This window comes from Plutella xylostella, chromosome 8 (genome assembly GCF_932276165.1).
Source record: "Plutella xylostella chromosome 8, ilPluXylo3.1, whole genome shotgun sequence".
Taxonomy (NCBI): domain Eukaryota; kingdom Metazoa; phylum Arthropoda; class Insecta; order Lepidoptera; family Plutellidae; genus Plutella; species Plutella xylostella.
The window spans coordinates 7046195-7066511 of NC_063988.1; the positions used below are offsets into that span (position 1 = coordinate 7046195).

Here is a 20317-nt window from a genome sequence, read left to right on the forward strand (position 1 = left end):
CAATGACGTACACGATGAACTTCAACGTCAGAATAATCGTATTTTTTGGTATTATTTGGTATCATTTTGGTATAGTATTTTTGTTTACGTAAAGCAACGTAAAGTTTACGTTCTAAACAAAGGTCTTTTCAAACTTAAATTATTGATAATAACCATTTCTTTACACAGTAATATCTACATTACTTAATACCGTAATATGTCGGAACATAACAAACCTTCATTACGAATAGATTGGTTTGATGGGACTGTGATTGAAGATTCTAGGTCACCGAACACCTCAAGCTCGGCTTTCGACGATGAGGATGCAGCGGAGCCACCACCGGCCAAGCCTCAGTACTCCGAAAGGAAACTCATGGGTTTTAAAAGACTGTTTGACCTCTCACAACAAGATGCTTCAAACCTAACCTTACAACTCTCTGGAAGATCAAGTTTCTGGGACTTGCTAAATTCAGAGTTGAAAGATGATTTTATAGTGTTAATAACCAAGATTATAGCTAAACTATATGCATCAATTCTGCTGGGGCAGTCAACACTGATGTTAAAGAAGTTGTTAAAAACAAAATTCTTGACTTCAAATTTTTTAAACATACTCACTGACTATGTGATACGCCTGCCTAGTGTAAGAATATCAGAGAAAAGAATGAACATGCAGTTCTGGAATGATTTGGAACCTTTTTATGACAGTGTGCTGGAGATTTGTGATGGAATCCTTAGTGTGGAGGAAGCACAAGAGAGTGCTGCTGCATTGTTGGAGGCGGTCCGTGCCAGTGTCCACGGCGTCATTGAAGAACATATGGAGCAGTTCACTGAAGACCTATTCATTAAAATGGTTACCATAGAAAGTAAAGTAAGAACTATGGGCATAAAGGTAATATATTTCATAAAGGTAAAATATGCAATGTTCATAGCGCTAATAAGCACATAAATCTACCATGGTTAATATTTACAAATACATTGCAGGATTCCGGCAAACAATCACAAGCTACAGAAGCAGAGCAAGTGATAGACAAAAACAACTTTAGAAACCTCAGTATATTTCCTAATAAAGAGGATCTATTGGAAGAAAAGCTGCAAGATATTAGGCCCAACATCATCAACGGAGCATATTCCTCTGTGGAGCACTACCTAGACGTCCAGTTCAGGCTGTTACGGGAAGACTGCTTCGGACCTCTGAGAGAAGGGATATGTTGGTAAACTCATTGATTTCCAAACTACACTGATTGTATTCTAAATACAGTATGGGTCTAATACTTTTGGTGTATTTCAGCTAAATACATGGCTAATACCAGTAAAAGGAGACATGAAAATATAAGGTAACTTGTGCATCACTTCATATATAAAATTTATTTATAATAATAAGGAGGCCTTTGCCCAGCAGTGGGACACAACGCAGGCTATGTAATAAAAAAAAAATAAGTTGTTAAAACATATAGCATATAAAAATTGTGTTTTTTCAGAGTACATCCAAGAGTGAGGATAATCAGATCATATGTGAGCAACAACCGTGTTGGATACTTGGTAGACCTGGCGTGGAGTCAACGGCTGGCTCAGACCTCGGTGGACTGCAGGCAGCTGGCAAACAACAAGCAACTCATGTTCGGATCTCTGCTGCTGTTCACTAGTGACAATTTCGAGAGTATTCTGTGTGCTACGGTTCTCGATTCTAGTTCAAATCTTCTCAGTGAGGGTTATGTGAGTTTTCTGAACCTACTATAATAATGTTTTAATTAAAGTTTAATCAATTATAAGGAAAATTATGTGCAACTTTGCCATTTCAATCACAACACTAGGTAATACTTATTATTATTTATTTTCCAGTTGGCAGTATCATTCCACAGCCCAGTGTCAAAGAGAATATTTTCGGAACCCTATCTGATGATTGAGAGTGAAGTATTCTTTGAGCCCTACCACAGAGTTCTCAAAGTTCTGAAGAATTCAAAGACAAATGATATACCAATGAAAAGGTATATTGTGGATGTGCAGGTACAACATTACTATAGTTTACCTTTATTTTGCAATTTTTACCATTTTAAGTCACTGAGCACTTTTCACTAATCTATTCTTATTTATTTCAGCCAGAAACTAAAGCACCTAAGTACTTAACACCAGAAACTATGTACAACCTTGTCCAAGGAAATGAAGAAATCCCCTTCCCTGTACTGGATGTTCAGAATTGGCCTTCAGAGGCAACATTTGGCCTTGACCATTCACAAATGGAGGCTTTCAAACTAGCTTTAACTAGAGAATTTGCAGTTATACAGGGTCCACCCGGTACTGGTAAAACTTTCATAGGAGTTAAAGTAGCCAACATGCTGCTACAAAATTTGTCCCTTGAAGGAACCCCAATGCTAGTGATCTGTTACACAAACCATGCACTTGACCAGTTTCTTGAAGGAATATTACCAGTAACAAAAAGTGTTGTGCGTCTTGGCACCCAAAGTAAGAACAAGAACATAGAACCATACACTTTGAACAACTTAAGAGCAAAGTCAAAATCTAGATATGGGTACTTATACGCGAGCAAAAGAGACGAACAAGAAAAGGTTTTCAATGAAATGACAAAGATTCAAACGGAAATTGAAAAGTGCGAAAGAGAGCTGCTTACTTTTAAAACTGTTAAGCCATATCTCAAAGTAGGAGGTAAAAATGTAGACTTAAAAACTGAGAATGAAGATCCAATTACGAAATGGCTCTTTGGGCATCTAGAGAACGAAGCTGAGGGAGAGAATTCTAATGTCCAAGATGATGATGAATTAGATGATTGGGAAAAACAACTTGATCAATTTGATGACAAAGTTAACATACAAAATATTAAATTGGATACTTGTTTCTCTGAACAGATGGCGTTAAAAGAAATAGATTCAATGCTTAACAGTGTAAAGTATGCGAAAGATGTAACAGACAAAGAATGTGAAAGACAAAAGATTGTTGATAAATTTCAAATGCAAATAGACAAAGTGAAAAAAAGACTGGAATGTTTTAAGGTAAATAAAATCGTATGGAAAAATAGCTTATTATAAATCAATAGCATTATCACATTGATATACTTACCTATTTACTTTTTGTTTTGTTCTTTGCAGAAACATTCGCAAAATGGATTTCAAGAAGTACATAGAGAAATAACAGAATTTCAAGATCCTTACAAACTCACTCCAGACGAGAGGTGGAATGCATACTTCGCAGCCGTGAACCTCATCAAAGATAGACTCATAGCCGATATGAATAGTTTGCAGGTAGATACATATTTTAAAATCTTAACTAAGAAAAGTCATACTGTACATTGCTCTGGAGCAGCCAGTAGGACCTCCGGCTCTACAGCATACCCATACCTAACATGGGGCGCAGGATGTCTTGTCATGAAGTAATAGCTATCATAAAATTAATAGCAAATGATAATCACTCAGCGGAATGGAGAGTTTTCTAACGAACAGAATTGCAGATGGCACAGGCTAATAGGTATAGTGTGGAACATCAAATGTCAAAATTCACCAGTGCCACACGCAGCGCAACGCTATTTTCTAACTACATACAGTATACCTACTCATTTCAACTTCATCTTTGTAAATGTAATTTTGTATACAATATAGCGTTTATGTATAAATAAATGCACATATTCCCAGGAGAAGCACAACACAACTACTACGGAGCTAGAGGAAGTGGGCTCCCTGGTGGACGCGGAGGTGTTGCGACGCACGCGCGTGGTCGCCGCCACCACCAGCGCCGCCGCCGCGCGCCACACGCTGCTCCACAATCTGCGCTCGCCTGTTGGTACGACATACATTACTAACTTACACAGCACAGCATTAGTTTAGAGGAGCCCCCTGTTGGTACGACCTACATACATTACAGTGATGATGTCCTCTTCGTCGTATCCGATAACAGCGACTCTTGCTACACTCTGTTACGTGCTCTTATATATGTGGCTGTCAAGTCCGAACTTCGTCATTACATATCAATGTACGGCATACATAACCAACGTATCAGGTTCTTAGGTACTAGTGCGTTATCTCATTAGATGCCACATCTGCGTTGCGTCGATGATGGGAGAGCGCTCTAGTGGAACGCTATTTTCCATATTTTTTATATTCCCCATTAGAGCGCTATATATTGCTACGACTCCGCATCGCACCAATAAGCCCTCGCTCCTACATCATATAACATCACTACTACGGAGCTGTTAGATGTGGGTTCGCTGGTGGATGCAGAGGTGTTGCGTCACACGCGCGTGGTCGCCGCCACCACCAGCGCCGCCGCCGCGCGCCACACGCTGCTGCACAATCTGCGCTCGCCTGTTGGTACGTTGTTACTCCCCTGCAGAGCCCGTAGCATAAATTTTCATCGTGAACGAGAAGTAAAATTACTCGATGAATTTTGCAGGAAAATTTTAGTTCTTCTACCGACCGCTAGGGGCGCTGTTCATATATTCATACAAAATGACTCGATGAATTTTACTTCACGTTCACGATGTAAATATATGCTGAGGGCTCAGTATGACGGGAGAAAACCCCCGTTAACAGAAGAAAAACTATTTGAAAATGGCGGACGTAACTAAACATGATATCCCACTCTCTCTCTCGAAGAATGGCTGCCCTTTCCATTCAGTAAATGTTTACTTTTACCCTTTCATGCTTATCGTTGCGCCCCGCTCCCGCTGTCAAATGTGGTTTTAGTTACTTTCACTCTAATTACGACAGTTGAAAAGGCGCGTTTTATGCATCAATAGATCAATACCAATAGAAGGATGCTTTGGACTTTGTTAGATTGTGCTGAATATTATTTTTCATTGACTTGTTACAGTGATAGTGGAGGAGGCAGCGGAGGTGATGGAGGCTCACATCGTGGCGTCACTCACACATCACTGCGAACACGTTATACTTATAGGTAAGTCAATATCCGTGAACTCAATATAAAGATAAATAAGCCTTAGAATAGAATACCCATTATGCATAATATGCATAATTGCACCATGAAAGTTTTTTTTACAAAAGAAGAACAGCACAAAAAGGCGTCTTATTGCTTAAAGCAATCTACCATAAAACCTTCAGATGAAACATAATATAATTTGTTTCAGGTTTTCTAACTAGGTACCTACCTATTTGTATAATGTCCATTGAGATTGAGGCTGTTAAAAAATCTGATAGTATTGTTAGTGTAATGTTCGATGAAATAAAATCGCATCTTATTGTTCCAACCATCTCACATTACTTTGACACATGTTTCTCTTTCCACCAGGCGACCACAAACAGCTACGCCCCACCGCGGCCCACTACAAGCTGGCTAAACACTTCAACCTGGACGTGTCTCTGTTCGAGCGAATGATCCGAAACGGCGTCCACGCGAGGACGCTCACCACACAACGACGCATGCGCCCTAGCTTCGTGCAACTTATTGTACCGGCTGTATATGAGAGGCTGGATAGTCACCCGAGTGTTTATGAATATGAGGACGTGAGGGGCATGAGGGAGAATTTGTTCTTTTTCACGCATGGCGTTTATGAGGATGAGGTGAGTTGGCTGTAGTGGCTGTTTATGTGGTAACTAGAATAAACATCTTTTAAAATCCATCACTTAATGTGATTTCTAAAGACATGAAGTTATAACGCGTGCAGTGAAAGAGAGAACATAAAATGGCGGCCGCTAAGTAAGTGAAAGATCTTTATTGATTAACACACGAATAAGGTGAGGTAGCATGAATCCGGCCGCCATTTTTTAACCAATCTTTATCAACGCGTGTAAGGCAAACAACCTTATACCCATTACAAATTAATTTAAATTGTGTAGTTATCAATCGAAAACATAGACAAAATTGTATCTTCATTCACGTTTTTCCCGAAACAAACGACTAATAATTTACCTTGCATATTCCAGGGTCTGGACAACAGCTGGAGCCACAGGAACAAACACGAGGCGGCGTGGTGCGCGGCGCTCGCGAGCTACCTGCGCGGGAGGGGGCACCCGCCTGCTGACGTCACCGTACTGGCCACTTATGCAGGGCAAGCTAGTCTTATCAAGGAGGTGAGGATAGTAGATGTTTTAGGCCCTATAAAATAAGACGCAAGACGCGCATAACAAACACTAATAATAATAAATTGCCATGTGAGTTTTTGTCCCGTGCCGTGAAGTTGTAGGTCAGGTAGAGTGTGCAATTTGACAAAATCTGCAATTTATGACGATTGTAATATTCTAATTATCTTGGAGATTTAGGGAGACCTCAAACGCAGATCTATCTCGAATTCTGCAATTTTGTCTGAACCTCAATGTCAGATTTTAAGTACCTACCTATATAAAAAATCATAAAAAAATGTAACAGAAATCTTACTGCACTTAAAATATATTCGTCTATTTCCAGATGAGCAAAAAGTACAGTAATCTTCAGGATGTCAAGATCACCGTAGTTGATAACTATCAAGGAGAAGAGAGCAAGATAGTGATATTGTCACTGGTGAGGAGTAACAGGGACGGAAAGATTGGCTTCTTGTCTGCTCAGAACAGAATCTGCGTGGCTCTCTCGAGAGCCAAGGAAGGTAAGAAACTTTAGAAGTTATTATACGACGTGCCATCTCACAGAGTACCGTTTCCATATTATGCTTTTACATAGCAATCAAACTCAAACTATACACTTATGACCTCAATACCATTAACCTCTCTGATGGTATGTTTTTTTCTACATATTTCACATTCAGGATTCTACATATTTGGCAACATGGGTGTACTGAAGTCGTCTAGCAGTATCTGGAGCGGTATCAACAATACACTGTTGGCGCAGAATGCTATTGGTGATCATCTAGCTCTGGCCTGTGACGTTCACCCCGAGAATACTTTGCAGGTACGGAATCATATGCAAACTGTTTGCCCGTTATTAAAGCACGATCGCTAAGCACAAGGCAAAACGGTCATTGCCCTTTATATATTTGACTCTGTTACAAGCGCACAGATATAGTGCCCTGACGCTCAAAAGTGCTTTAGGTGCGCGTAACCCTGAAAATCGGCTTTGGGGCTTTGAAATAGTACTGCGATTTTCCGCTAGGTGGCAATGAACCAGCAATGCATTGCTGGGAAAGATCAGCAACACACCATAATTTCATTATATTAAATGATTAACCATATTAGCTGATAAATATTCATTTTTTACAGGTCCGTACAGTGGATGAATTAGAAAAATGCCTAACAGGTTCGTGTTCAAGGATATGTGAAAGAAAAAATCAAGTTTCAACAACATAACATCAACTGTATTCACCAATCGAAACCATTGGAATATTTTCTCTTCGTATTTGTACATACTCATTCATAATATTCATATATTGTAATAAGTGTAAGAATAAATAATTTTATAGTGCTATTCGCATTTTTTATACATAATTGTAAATTCGTTTTGTGAGTTTCGCCAAACTTATAAAATGCTTAGAAATAGTTATGTAAACTTGCAAATTAGAAAATAGGCAAATTGATGGCGAGGGCAAAGTGTAAAAACTGATACAATAAGTTTTCAATCTATAGCAGTAAAATTATTCATACAATGATGATATCACTGGTCATAACTGCTGATTAAATATATAGTAATATGATTAAAGGTATGTGTTAGTGTTATACCGCAGTATGTAGGTACTATACATAAATATACTTTTATCAGCTATCAATAGTTCAGTAAGATTATAGCTATAGCCTATATTCTTCCATCCTAATCTACACTCAAACTCAGATATACATAATAAACTCACATATTACAGTACTGGAATTACTTATCTCTGTATTGGAAGTGAATTGCTTACGGGTGACTTGCATTAATCCTATTTCGCTATTAATCAAGTAAATTATTTGTATTTTGAACATACATTTAAGTATAGGCTATCTTTAAAACGAGTCAGCTAAGAGAGAGGAATATATCCCAAAAGGATAATCCTTGTACCAAATAATAAATATCAAAAACCAAAGATTAGACAAGTGTGCAATATGTCATAAAAAATAAATTTTAGCCCAGTCAAAATATTTCTATTTCTCCAAAAATATGTTTATGTTTTCACAAAAAAAAAGTGCGGGTCTGTTCAACGTTCAACTTACTTTGGGATATTAGATATTACTTCGAGTTTGACCCTGTAATTATATGGACATTAATTATGGTCATAACTAGCTTTGATAGCGTCATTGGAATATTTCTTACAAGGTTAAGAGAGTTAAAAATACGTCAATTTATTTTTAAAGTTGTGGTTTCACACGTGCGTACTATTTATAAAGCATTCACACGCAGGTTACTAGCCAGCTTGACCTGACAAAATACCGAATTCCTATCAATAGTAATCCAAAATAGCCCTTAATTACTAACATACTAGGTATGATTTTCTAGGTAAGCATACGAGTAATAAATTAACTGAAGCATAATTACATATTCCATATGTATCACATCACTCTTTGTATCACACTATTTACATTTATCTATCACAATTTCAAGTAATAAGTGGAATATTTCTTAACTATCAACTACTGTGCGCTCATTCAAGAATAATTCACCAAAACCATTGCAATTAAGTATTAAAAATATAGCTTAACTCCTTTAATTTAAATTGTGACTGCTTTACAAGAATTTCACCTACTTACCTATGTGCAACCTAAGGAAACATTCAATCGCAAGTCATGATTGATGTTAACTTTCTATTCAGTAGATCTGGACTATTCATTCTAAAGGCAGAAATCGAAAACAATGTGCAGGCTTTTAAAAATCTAGATATAAGTATGTAGTAGAGAGATACGTTTTTTACTTGAAGTGCTCAAAATCAATAACTAATTTATCAATCTTCTGCCTTTAGAACCAACCCCAGAACTTAACAACCTACTTGTGATATCTCCGCTTCCGCACCAAACAATTGCCTACAACACTCTCAACCAATCAGTACTGTTCTAGAAACTCCTCTATGAGATGCACGATGTTCATTGGCGCGTCCAACTGCACGTGGTGCGTGCCCTCCACCTCGTGGTACGTGACGTCAGCAGTTTCCTTGAGCTTGTTGACGACGTCCAGGTAGTAATCCAGCCGCTCCCACTTCTGTCCGGGCAACGCGCGGATGTTCAACACTTTACACTTCACCTTCGACGCGTAGGCGAGCGCTGTTTCAATCGACATCATAGCTAACCCCGCGATCTTTAACCGCGGATCCCGCTTGAAGAAGTACCCCTTCTTGTTGAGATGCGCAGGCACCGGCGCCATGCCGCGCTTCATCAGCACCTTGCAGTTCTCCTTCGAGACCGAGCCTTTATACGCGTCGCACACTATGTCGATCATCTCATCGTACTCGTAGCAGGGTATCTTGTCCTCGGTCAAGTTTTCGTACTCGAGGAACTTGTCGACGCCCCAGCCGGTGGAGTTGACCATGTGCGTCGGCTCGCGCACCGCCGGGCTCGCGATGTCCACGCAAATAATGCGATCTACGTCATCAGGGAACGACGCCGCGTACATGAAACTTAGCGCACCGCCGAGGGAATGTCCCATGAGGGTGACTTTACTCCAGCCGAAGTGCTTAACTATCCGGCGGAGGAGAGAGACGCCGTCCCAGAAGATGTAATAATGCATGCCGGTGGGGTAATGCGACGAGAGGCCGTGGCCGGGCAGGTCGAGACACAGCACGGCGGCGGTGACCGGCAGCAGCGGCACCAGGTTGTCCCACGTGCCCGCGTTGTCCTGCCAGCCGTGCAGCGCGATGATTGGCTGCTTGTCGCGCGGCCCCCACCACCGCCCCGCCACGAAGCCCCACGGGACCGGGATCTCGATCTCTTCCACTTTGATCCCGAGCGGCAGCTCTGTGGAATAGAATGAGGGCTATGTTAAAAATTATAAAATGCATTCGTTGGCTGAGTACCTACACACATGGGTTGGCCGTGTTGCCACACTGGGGACCCGTCACTAGTAGTGACTGACGCTTATTTAACCCACTACTGCTTAAACCCACTAAACCTATCATTATGGAGATGAACCCTAAATTGTAATGTACAAACCTACCTACATTTCCTAGATGGCTTTACAATACGCCAAGAAAATTAAGATCATACACGTTCCAATATTGTTTGTAGGTAAGTAGGTAGGTACTTTATAAGCAAATGTTAGACACGACAACATGAGGTGCATATGAAAGGTCAGACAGATAGTTCAGTGGGTAATTAAAACGCAAGGCTATATACATATAAGTGCTATAGTATTGAGTAGGTACCTACATATAATAAGAGTGTAACCACAAAGTGGGGGAATCCTTAATGATAAACTTTGGACTTTGTTCTGCACTTCATCATGCCAATATTGCGTCATAAAGATAAATTTAGAGTAGCAAGTGAGTCGGCATTTGGGTGTTTACTTGAAATACAAAATTGGTGGTAATGGCTAATGAAAATGTATTAGATAAAGTGAAAATCTATAAGTACTTAAATTTTAATGAACAACTTCAGTTTAATTATTTTTGAATGCTTAGTAAGTATCTAAATAGCTACATTATAAACTTACCCCCTTACCTTACATTAATAGAGCTTTTTGACATTTTACAATAGGTTTAAAACTGGTTTAAAATTGACGTTGTGATATATGATATATGAATTTCATATTTTATATTTTAACTTCAATATTGTGTAGGTAGGTACTTTCTTTTAAAGACTTAAAGCCAAGGGCACAATATATTTTTCTGACCCTGTCCTATTTGCTTTAAGTACTAGTATTTCCTGATTAGTCTTTTGTTAAAAAACCTAAAATATGCCTTCAATGCCATCTTTTGTTTAGCAACATGCCATATTTAGCAAGCATATATTTTATACAATATTAAAGTAATTATACTATTGTTTACTTTTAATGTATGATGAATAAAATTAAAGTAAATGATCATGAATATTTATTTATAGTAGGTTTTGATCCTGTGAGATAGCCTAATGTATATGTAGAGTCAAACCTGCATTACAGAAAATCCTCTATTTAGATATAAGCCATTTCATGTACCAAAATTTCTAAAACAAGGATTAGGTGCATGACACATAGATATGGATGGAGGTATACATATATGGGTTTTATCATAAGCCAGTTTTAGTTTTTCATTGTTACAGATTTTCTCTCAAAAGCCTGTCTTAGAACTTAGCTAAGTTCGAAATCCTCATAGGTACAAGAATTTGGGGAATGTCAGTAGTTGTGCTGGTTCTAAAGGTTGATAAGATAAATATAAAATTAAAGTTTTACTATAGTCATCAGGTGATGTTTTCTGGACTGTGTTATCATTTATCAGCTTTTATGATTTCCTAGTTAGACTGTATTGATAACTCAAAACAAAAATAAATGTGTCTTTTTTATAAAATGAGTTAATTCAATTTAATGTAAGTGCCATATACAGGGTGATTGGTAATTAGTGGCGGACCCGTTAAGGGCAGATAGAAGAGGTTAATTCTAGTCGATTTCAATAAGGTATGTACTATCCGAAAGTTAACCATTTCTGAAATATTAATAATTTTAGAATTTTATGAAAAAATCGTCCGTAAAAAGTTTAAACATTTATTTAAGAAATAGTAGACCTTTTTTAACCACTTTTTTAATTGTTTTACATTATTAAATAATTGAAAAATAATAATAGCTATTAAATTTACATAACTAACGTTATCTTAAGCCATATAGGCTTCAAAACATCAAAATTATAATAAAATAAAACAGTCACTTTACAGAAAACACCTTAATTAAAATAAAAAATCACATAATAATTTTTGTTGCAAATTAGCTTTAAAACTTCAGTATTTTATTAGCTTTCGAATGAGGTATAACAAACCTAAATTGGCCATGGAATGGCTAAAATATTACTTACTTAACACAATGGGGCAGGTAAAAAACTAGAACAAAAGAGTCGCAAGAGTATTGTTATCTAAGGACTACTTGGCAACCTTTTCAGTCCACTCCTGAAATTTCATGCGTTCGGATGTGTTTAAGAAGCGTCCGTAGTCGAGCGGGTCTCAGTGATCGTAACTGATCACTGAGGTTAAGCAACAACTGGCTCGTTCAGCCATTGGATGGGTGACCGATTTCAAGTGGTTCTTTTCTGGACGCTTCCGTTCTTCGGACGGCACTGCTGGGGCACGGTTCTCCTTCCATTGAAAGAAGGGTTAGTCCACCAAGCTGGCCTAGTGCGGGTTGGTGAATCCCAACACAAGCAAGCTTGTGCTGAGTGAGTTGTCGGGTAAGTGCATGGGCAACCCCACTGTCCGATGTTTTCAAGCTGCCCAAAGGCTGACTAGGCTTAACGACTGCTGCCGAAGCAGCAACCGGGACCTACGGCTTAGCGTGCCGTCCGAAGAACGGAAGCGTCTAGAAAAGAACCTCTTGAAATCGGTCACCCATCCAATGGCTGAACGAGCCAGTTGTTGCTTAACCTCAGTGATCAGTTACGATCACTGAGACCCGCTTGACTACGGACGCTTCTTAAACACATCCGAACGCATGAAATTTCAGGAGTGGACTGAAAAGGTTGCCAAGTAGTCCTTAGATAACAATACTCTTGCGACTCTTTTGTTCTAGTTTTTTACCTGCCCCATTGTGTTAAGTAAGTAATATTTTAGCCATTCCATGGCCAATTTAGGTTTGTTATACCTCATTCGAAAGCTAATAAAATACTGAAGTTTTAAAGCTAATTTGCAACAAAAATTATTATGTGATTTTTTATTTTAATTAAGGTGTTTTCTGTAAAGTGACTGTTTTATTTTATTATAATTTTGATGTTTTGAAGCCTATATGGCTTAAGATAACGTAAGTTATGTAAATTTAATAGCTATTATTATTTTTCAATTATTTAATAATGTAAAACAATTTAAAAAGTGGTTAAAAAAGGTCTACTATTTCTTAAATAAATGTTTAAACTTTTTACGGACGATTTTTTCATAAAATTCTAAAATTATTAATATTTCAGAAATGGTTAACTTTTGGATAGTACATACCTTATTGAAATCGACTAGAATTGACCTCTTCTATCTCCCCTAAACGGATCCGCCACTAATTACCAATCACCCTGTATACATATAAGCAACTTATCCTAACTAATATTATAAATGCAAAAGTTACTGTGTCTGTCTGCCTGTTACTCTTTCACGCCAAAACTACTGAACAGATTTGAATGAAATTTGGTATACATATGGCCTAGAGTTTAAGAAAGAACATAGCTATACTAAATAAGCAATAAACAGCTATATTAAATAATTATTTCCAGATTTAGGTTACCCATCACCACTGCAATACATACTTAACTTAAACCTGAATTATGTGTCTTTAAATATATTTACTTATTGTGCGGGGTGCACCTATTCTGGTTGATGGAAGTACGGCGGGCAGGGATCAGGAATGAAAGACTTCTTAATGTTCACCAGTCAGGAAGTGAGAGAGCTAGAGCTGTTGCTTGCTTGTTCTTCTTCTTGTTCTTTCTTCGCTGTTTGCTTTTTAACTGAATTTCACTGTTAGAACTGTTTTGTTCTCTGTTTACTATTAGACTAATTGCTATTTTCTGTTTGAACTTTTCTGTTCACTATTTACTATTAGACTGAATGCCTGTGAGGCGCAAGCGTCGCCTTTTATACTATTCTATACGGAAGATAGAGTATTCCAGAAAGCTCTAGAAAAGACTTAATGTTCTACTTCTTAGTAGAACATTCTAGTTGCGTGCTGCCATCTGTTGTTGAATAGATGGACTACATAGTTAGGCTACTTTCTACTAGATGGCGCTAGTTTCCTCACTTCCCGAGAATGTTTTATTTACTATGAACAAGACATAAATTATATTCTACTCTTGTCCCGAACATTACTCCCGCCGTGCATTGACGCCGTGGTCGTCATTGCAGATCTCGGTGAGGGACGTCTGGCTCCGCAGGCTCGGAGGGCAGGATGGCCAGCTCGCTCGTCGCTCCCTGTAGGCTCTTTCATCAGTTGTTCTCGGCGACGGCGGCGGCGGCGGCGACTGCAGTGGCGCGGCGGTTTTCTTGGTCTGTGGCATTGATCTGTGGCTGTAGTCTGGACCACACTGTGGGGGCGCCCTATTGGTCTATGTACTTCTCGCGTAGCTGTGTTGCTCACGTTCATCCTCGATGCCCATCGCCTGTTGTGGACTGTACCTTCGATTGCGGCGTGGCGATGGGCGGCGTAATGGCGATATGAACGTGATGCTTCTGTATGTTCTGTACGCTTGTCGAGAGTACTGATGGCGCGTTCCTCCAAGTTGCTGTGGTGGCGTGTGGGCGCGATGAGTGGTTCACGCAGGTCATCTTCATGCTTAGTCAGGTGGTTGACTCTATGGTGTTTCTTGTCCACCGTTCTCGTGTGCGCTCCATGTAGAACCCAGCCTAGAGGCGTTTGTGAGGCGACGGGTTCATCTTGCTGTCCTTGGCGCACCTCGCTCGCGATGAGTAGATGGCAATTATCCTGACCGATGATGATCTTTGGCCTTGCTGCTTCGTATTGCAGGTGTTGTGCGATGTCACGCAGATGAGCACAATTTCGCAGATCTTCAGATTTCACCGTCTGTGCGGAGAGTCGTATGTTGTCGATGGTCCGCGCCTGTATCGTATACTGTGGGCGTTCTCCCTGTAGGGTCACTTTGACGCGGCGAGAATGGCAGGCGTTCATCTTGGTGTCGGCGATGGCAGCTATGTTGAGCGGCTCGATGGGGCCCGTGAGGCCCGCCTGTTTCGCTATGGCCGCGTCTATGAGCGTGACGGTAGAGCCATCGTCGAGCAGAGCGTGCGTGTGTACTTCTCCCGCCGGTCCGACGATCTTGATAGGTATTATCTTCAGGTACGCGTGTGTTTTACGCTGCGACCACACCGACGATACTGTTACGCTATTCTTCGTTTCCGGTCCGGTATCTGTTGATCTTGTGAAGTGCAGCAATCTATGATGGAAGTAATTGCAGCCATCTTCTCCGCAGCGGATTCGCTTGCAACTGTGGGTTTTACTCTTGTAGCGAAGGCATCGGAAACATAGTCGCTGCGATTTGGCTATTTCCCATCGCGAGTTCACATCTGTTTCTGCGAACTTCGGGCATTTATTGATGTGATGTTCTTCTGTGGCGCAGTGGCGACATTTTTCTATTTTTTCTATGACTGTGGCCGCTGTGGTGTAAGCTCTCTGTATTCTGTTGTGACTGTGCTCTGCGGGTTCTGTCTCTGGCTGTGCGTAGGGCCCGCAGAGGTCGGCTTCTCTCTGTAGAAATCTGGAGAGCTTCAGTAGGTCCGGCTCTTCTGTAGTCTGAGAGGCGGCGTAGTCAAACCATCGGTAGCGTATGGCGGGCGTCAGCTTCTCTATCGTGATCTTCGTGGCTTCCGGGCTGTAGAGGTAGTGTATGCGGTCGAGCGCGCGCAGACTGGCGACGACGTTGACCACGCGGCTGGCAAAGATGCAGACGTCGCGCGGGTTGTCCGTGAGGCGCGGCAGCGCACGCAGGCGGTCGAGTTCGGACATGGCGATGGAGTCGGGGCGGCCGAAGCGAGACTCCAGAGCGCGCATGATGTCGTCGGCGCGTGCGTTCAATATCAGCAGATTCTCAACTGCTTCCTTGGCTCTTCCTCTCAGGCTTCGTCGTAGTCTTGCCACGTTGTCTGTCTCGGTGAAGCTATCGGCTGTTTCATAGAAGCTCGCACGGAACGACAGCCACTCGTGATGTGAGCCGGCGAATATAGGCAGCTCCGTGTGGTAGCGCGGTATTGCCCTCTGCCCGGCCTGCGCGGCTAGCGCTATTGCAGATGCCAGCTCGGAGAGGTCGATGTTCTGTTGCTGGCTCGCTGCGGCTGGGACGTACTGTTGCGGTTGGCTTCTTGACTGTAGGGCTTCATAGTAGGTACCCGCTTGTGGGTACGATGAGTGAAGCGGCAGCACGGCGTCAGTCGGGTAGGCCGCGGCGGCGGGGGCGGCGTGTGCAGGCGCGGCGGCGGTGGCGGCTGCATCGGGGGCGGCCGCGGCGACGGGGGCGGCGTGTGCAGGCGCGGCGGCAGTGGCGGCTGCGACGACGGGGGCGGCCGCGGCGACGGGGGCGGCGTGTGCAGGCGCGGTGGCAGTGGCGACTGCGACGACGGGGGCGGCCGCGGCGGCGGCGGCGACGGGGGCGGCGTGTGCAGGCGCGGCGGCAGTGGCGGCTGCGACGACGACGGGGGCGGCCGCGGCGGCGACGACGGCAGGGGCGGCAGCAACGGGGGCGACACCGGCGGGGGCGCAGGGCGCAGGCGGCGGAGCTTGTAGCTGTGGTGGCACTCCCGTTTGATCCAGCCACTCTTCTACCTTCCAACTTTCAGACGCGTATTCAGACTGCTCTTCATCTTCGTCTTCACTACTTTCTGCTTCCAAGACGGCGATGCGTGCGGCGGCGAGCTCGAGTTGTATTTTCAGCATCTCTTCCTTGGCTCGAGCTATTCGCAGCGCACGCGCAGACTTGCTACTCTTCGACTTGCACTTCTGTGACGACGAGGCGGCGAGCTGGGGTTTCTGTGACACGGCAGCAGCGGTGGTGAGAGCTTCTGCTCCGGCCTTCTTCACGGCAGCGGAAGAGGTTTCTGTGGGGGTGGCGGAGACAGAAGCGGCGGCGGCACCAACAGCGGCAGGCCCAGCGGCATCGGCGGCGGCCTCGGTAGCGGCAGCGACAGCGGCGTCGGCACCGGCAGCAGCTTCGGCGGCGGCAGCGGCTTCGGCGGCGGCAGCGGCGACGGCGGCGGCAGCGGCGACGGCGGCGGCTCTCGTGATGATCGGCATTCTTGATCCGACTTCCTGCAACGACGAAGTATCCGGCTCCGAATGACCAAATGTGCGGGGTGCACCTATTCTGGTTGATGGAAGTACGGCGGGCAGGGATCAGGAATGAAAGACTTCTTAATGTTCACCAGTCAGGAAGTGAGAGAGCTAGAGCTGTTGCTTGCTTGTTCTTCTTCTTGTTCTTTCTTCGCTGTTTGCTTTTTAACTGAATTTCACTGTTAGAACTGTTTTGTTCTCTGTTTACTATTAGACTAATTGCTATTTTCTGTTTGAACTTTTCTGTTCACTATTTACTATTAGACTGAATGCCTGTGAGGCGCAAGCGTCGCCTTTTATACTATTCTATACGGAAGATAGAGTATTCCAGAAAGCTCTAGAAAAGACTTAATGTTCTACTTCTTAGTAGAACATTCTAGTTGCGTGCTGCCATCTGTTGTTGAATAGATGGACTACATAGTTAGGCTACTTTCTACTAGATGGCGCTAGTTTCCTCACTTCCCGAGAATGTTTTATTTACTATGAACAAGACATAAATTATATTCTACTCTTGTCCCGAACACTTATGTTGTGATTTGTGATAGATGCTATTCACAGAACATGTCTACATGTTTAGTAACTATAATCAAACTTAGTTAAAGTTATAAAACAACAAAGAAAGTGATGTGTAAGAATTAATGTTGTCTATTGATCCATATTCATTAACACTCATTACCATAGGACCACTGACCAAATACTACAAAACTTATGTAAATTCAACTAAGAACTTTCCAAAAATGACTTAAGCATAGTACAGTTCTAATTATTTAATCACAGATATTAAGTATACTATCTTTTGGTACTGGAAGAGATCTACTTTTTTACTAAGCACAATACATCACCTTTTTTACCTCATTTAATCTAAAATTTCTTTTCCAATTTATTATTATTATCAATATAAGTAAAGAAGAGGGTTAATAATGCCTCAGCATGCAAGAGGGTACCCAAAGTTACAGTGCAACTAAAAAATCCTGACAATAAAGAGTGCAATCTTGCAAAGACTTTTTATAATTTTCGGTTATTTACTTACATGATAAAAATAAAATATCGATTGGTAATAACTTTTTACCGGATTTGTGCTTAAATAATTACAATGGATCAAGATTAAATTAAATATGGTCTATAACAATTAGTTAGGATCCACTTCCGATTTCAGGACTTTATAGTTGCACTGTAAACTAGGTTATTATAAAGTAGTAATAATAGTGATCTTGGCGAAGCATAATAAAATCTTCCAATCTTAGTTGTATAATAAATAAGATTCTCACTTTGAACATACTACAGGAAACAGTTAGAAACTAACCTTCTTGTATTTGGTGACCATTCATATTTCCTTGAGCCATTATTAAGCACTGTGTTTTTTACAACTAACCGTATTCGAAATTCAACTAAAATTCACTGAAGTTATAATTAAAGTTCTCTCACTGCACTTAAATATTACGTCCATAGCACTCCATCCGTGTAAATTTTATTCCTATTTCCTATCAAGGTGACCGCAAGACCGGGAAATCAATACAAACGTTTATAGAGAGTAGCGGCTACCTATTAAATGGAATTCTGTAGTGTTATATCGTATTTGTTACGTGTGACGCAATAAATTTATAAAATCGACGATTCGCTTTTCATGCTTTGTGCTGAAAATGAAAAACTGACAAATTGATTGACAGTTTCTTCTTGACATTGACAGTGTCAATGTCAGTCAGAAAGACAGAACAACATGACATGATGGTTAAGACGCCGACACACTAGCGGACGCGACTTACGGACGGTCTTTTAGGACAGTTCGTGGGGTTCCGCTCATCTCGCATAATCTTTATTGACCAAAACTCATTACGCATAACTCGTATGGTCTAAACTTTTTTGGCCGAACCATCACTTTGCCAAGACTTATGTGGCATAAGGCTCGTTTCGTCTAAAACTCTTTAGGCACAATCTTTAAACACCTAAGTTTCGTTTGCTCAAATTTATGTTCGTCTATACCTATGTATAATCTTGTTTCTCCTAATGTTATCTTAATAAATAGTAAGTATATTAAGTATGTAGTAAATGTACAAATTGTGGTATTTTTCTCCTACATCCCGAAAATCACGATATTGTATGATCAAAAAATCGAAAGTTAAAGACCAATATAATTATAACAAATCCCATGAGATCGAAACCTAAAAATAGGTGCGACGACGAGCAAAGCGAGGAGGAGCGTGTTAGGTGCACATGTTCATCAAAACCAAAGCGGAGCGCAGCGAAGCGGAGCGGAGCGTTTTCTAAACAGCGAAAACAATACAAGGCACCAGTTTGCGCTATGTAGGGAGACGCTCCGTCAAAGTTAAAGCCAAACGAATATTATTACTTTGTATAAACCTATGCCATAGCATTATTAGGCTATTCAAGATTTGGCAATACCATTATTAGGCTAAACAATGTTATGCGAAATAACTTTTTACTAAACGAGATTTATGCCATACGATTTTCGGCGTAACGAGACTTTGACCAAACGTTACTATGCAATACGAGATTAGGCAAATAAATTTTATGCCAAAAAAGGTAGAACCCAGTTCGTGCACACTATTATCAGTCGCGGCTGACATCCGCGTTCGCTAATGTGTCGGCGTCTTAAATCGTGTTCCACACTCTGTGACGCCAAACATTAATCTGTCGGGTTTTAACCTAATATAAAAAAAAAAAAAAAATTATGTATATAGGCACGATAGGTTTGATTCATATGGCGGCGTTGCAATTTTAACTCATAAATCCATTAATACTGTATTCAAACGTGTTAGCATTAGAAATTCAGGTATTGAAATTATTCAAGTACAAATTCTTAATTGTAAGCTGTTAAAAAGTATTTACTCCATCTATTGCCCCTCAAGTGTAACTGTGTCATCAGCTGACTGGGATGAAGTATTTTCTCTTTCATCTAGTAATTCCATAATTGCTGGTGACTTTAATGGCCACCATGTATGTTGGTCGAATAAATCTGATACCCGAGGGGAGCAGATATTTGATAGTTCTCTGGAGTTCGGCTATGTTTCATTGAATGATGGACGGCCAACTAGGGTCAAGATGGTTAACGGAGTATTACAACAGTCTAGTCCTGATATAACGTTTTGCTCTTCTGACATTGCTATTAATGTGACTTGGAATGTTACTTGTGAGAACTTGGGTAGTGATCATTTGGTTCTTAAATATTCTTTAGGGTATCAAGATAGATTAAATTTTATAGAAAAAAGAAACTTTGCTAAAGCTAATTGGAATGAATATACGGAGTTTCTAAATGTAATATTTTCTGAATCTGTATCATTTGAATGTGTACAGGTCATGTATGATTGGTTTTTAGAGAAGATTAATAGTGCAGCAAACAAATCGATCCCTTTAATTAAAATTTGTACAAATCCTATTCGAAAATTTACCCCTAAGCAATATTGGAATCAAACTTTGTCTAAAGCAGTAGCAGAACGTCGATTAGCTCTAAAAACCCTGAGACGTAACCCAACACCAGATAATCTATGTGTATTACAAAGAAAAACTGCGGAAGCTCAGCGTTTGATTAGAAGAGCAA

The 20317-nt window shown here is 41.0% G+C and overlaps 2 protein-coding genes across 2 annotated transcripts; one reads left to right on the forward strand and one right to left on the reverse strand.

Moving 5' to 3' along the window:
* Positions 1-102: 102 nt before the first annotated feature.
* Positions 103-7336, forward strand: LOC105387648 (NFX1-type zinc finger-containing protein 1-like). The gene is made up of 14 exons (XM_048622387.1): positions 103-868; positions 961-1186; positions 1268-1313; positions 1458-1692; positions 1819-1983; positions 2076-2984; positions 3081-3233; positions 3621-3768; positions 4798-4881; positions 5233-5504; positions 5868-6014; positions 6349-6523; positions 6683-6825; positions 7134-7336. The coding sequence occupies exons 1-14, from the start codon at positions 197-199 to the stop codon at positions 7218-7220; spliced, it is 3462 nt and encodes a 1153-aa protein (XP_048478344.1). The 5' UTR covers positions 103-196; the 3' UTR covers positions 7221-7336.
* On the reverse strand, positions 7207-18415 carry LOC105387647 (probable serine hydrolase). The gene is made up of 2 exons (XM_038115000.2): positions 18065-18415; positions 7207-9788 (listed from the first exon to the last, which is right to left on the reverse strand). The coding sequence occupies exons 1-2, from the start codon at positions 18102-18104 to the stop codon at positions 8881-8883; spliced, it is 948 nt and encodes a 315-aa protein (XP_037970928.2). The 5' UTR covers positions 18105-18415; the 3' UTR covers positions 7207-8880.
* Between the last annotated feature and the right edge of the window lie 1902 nt (positions 18416-20317).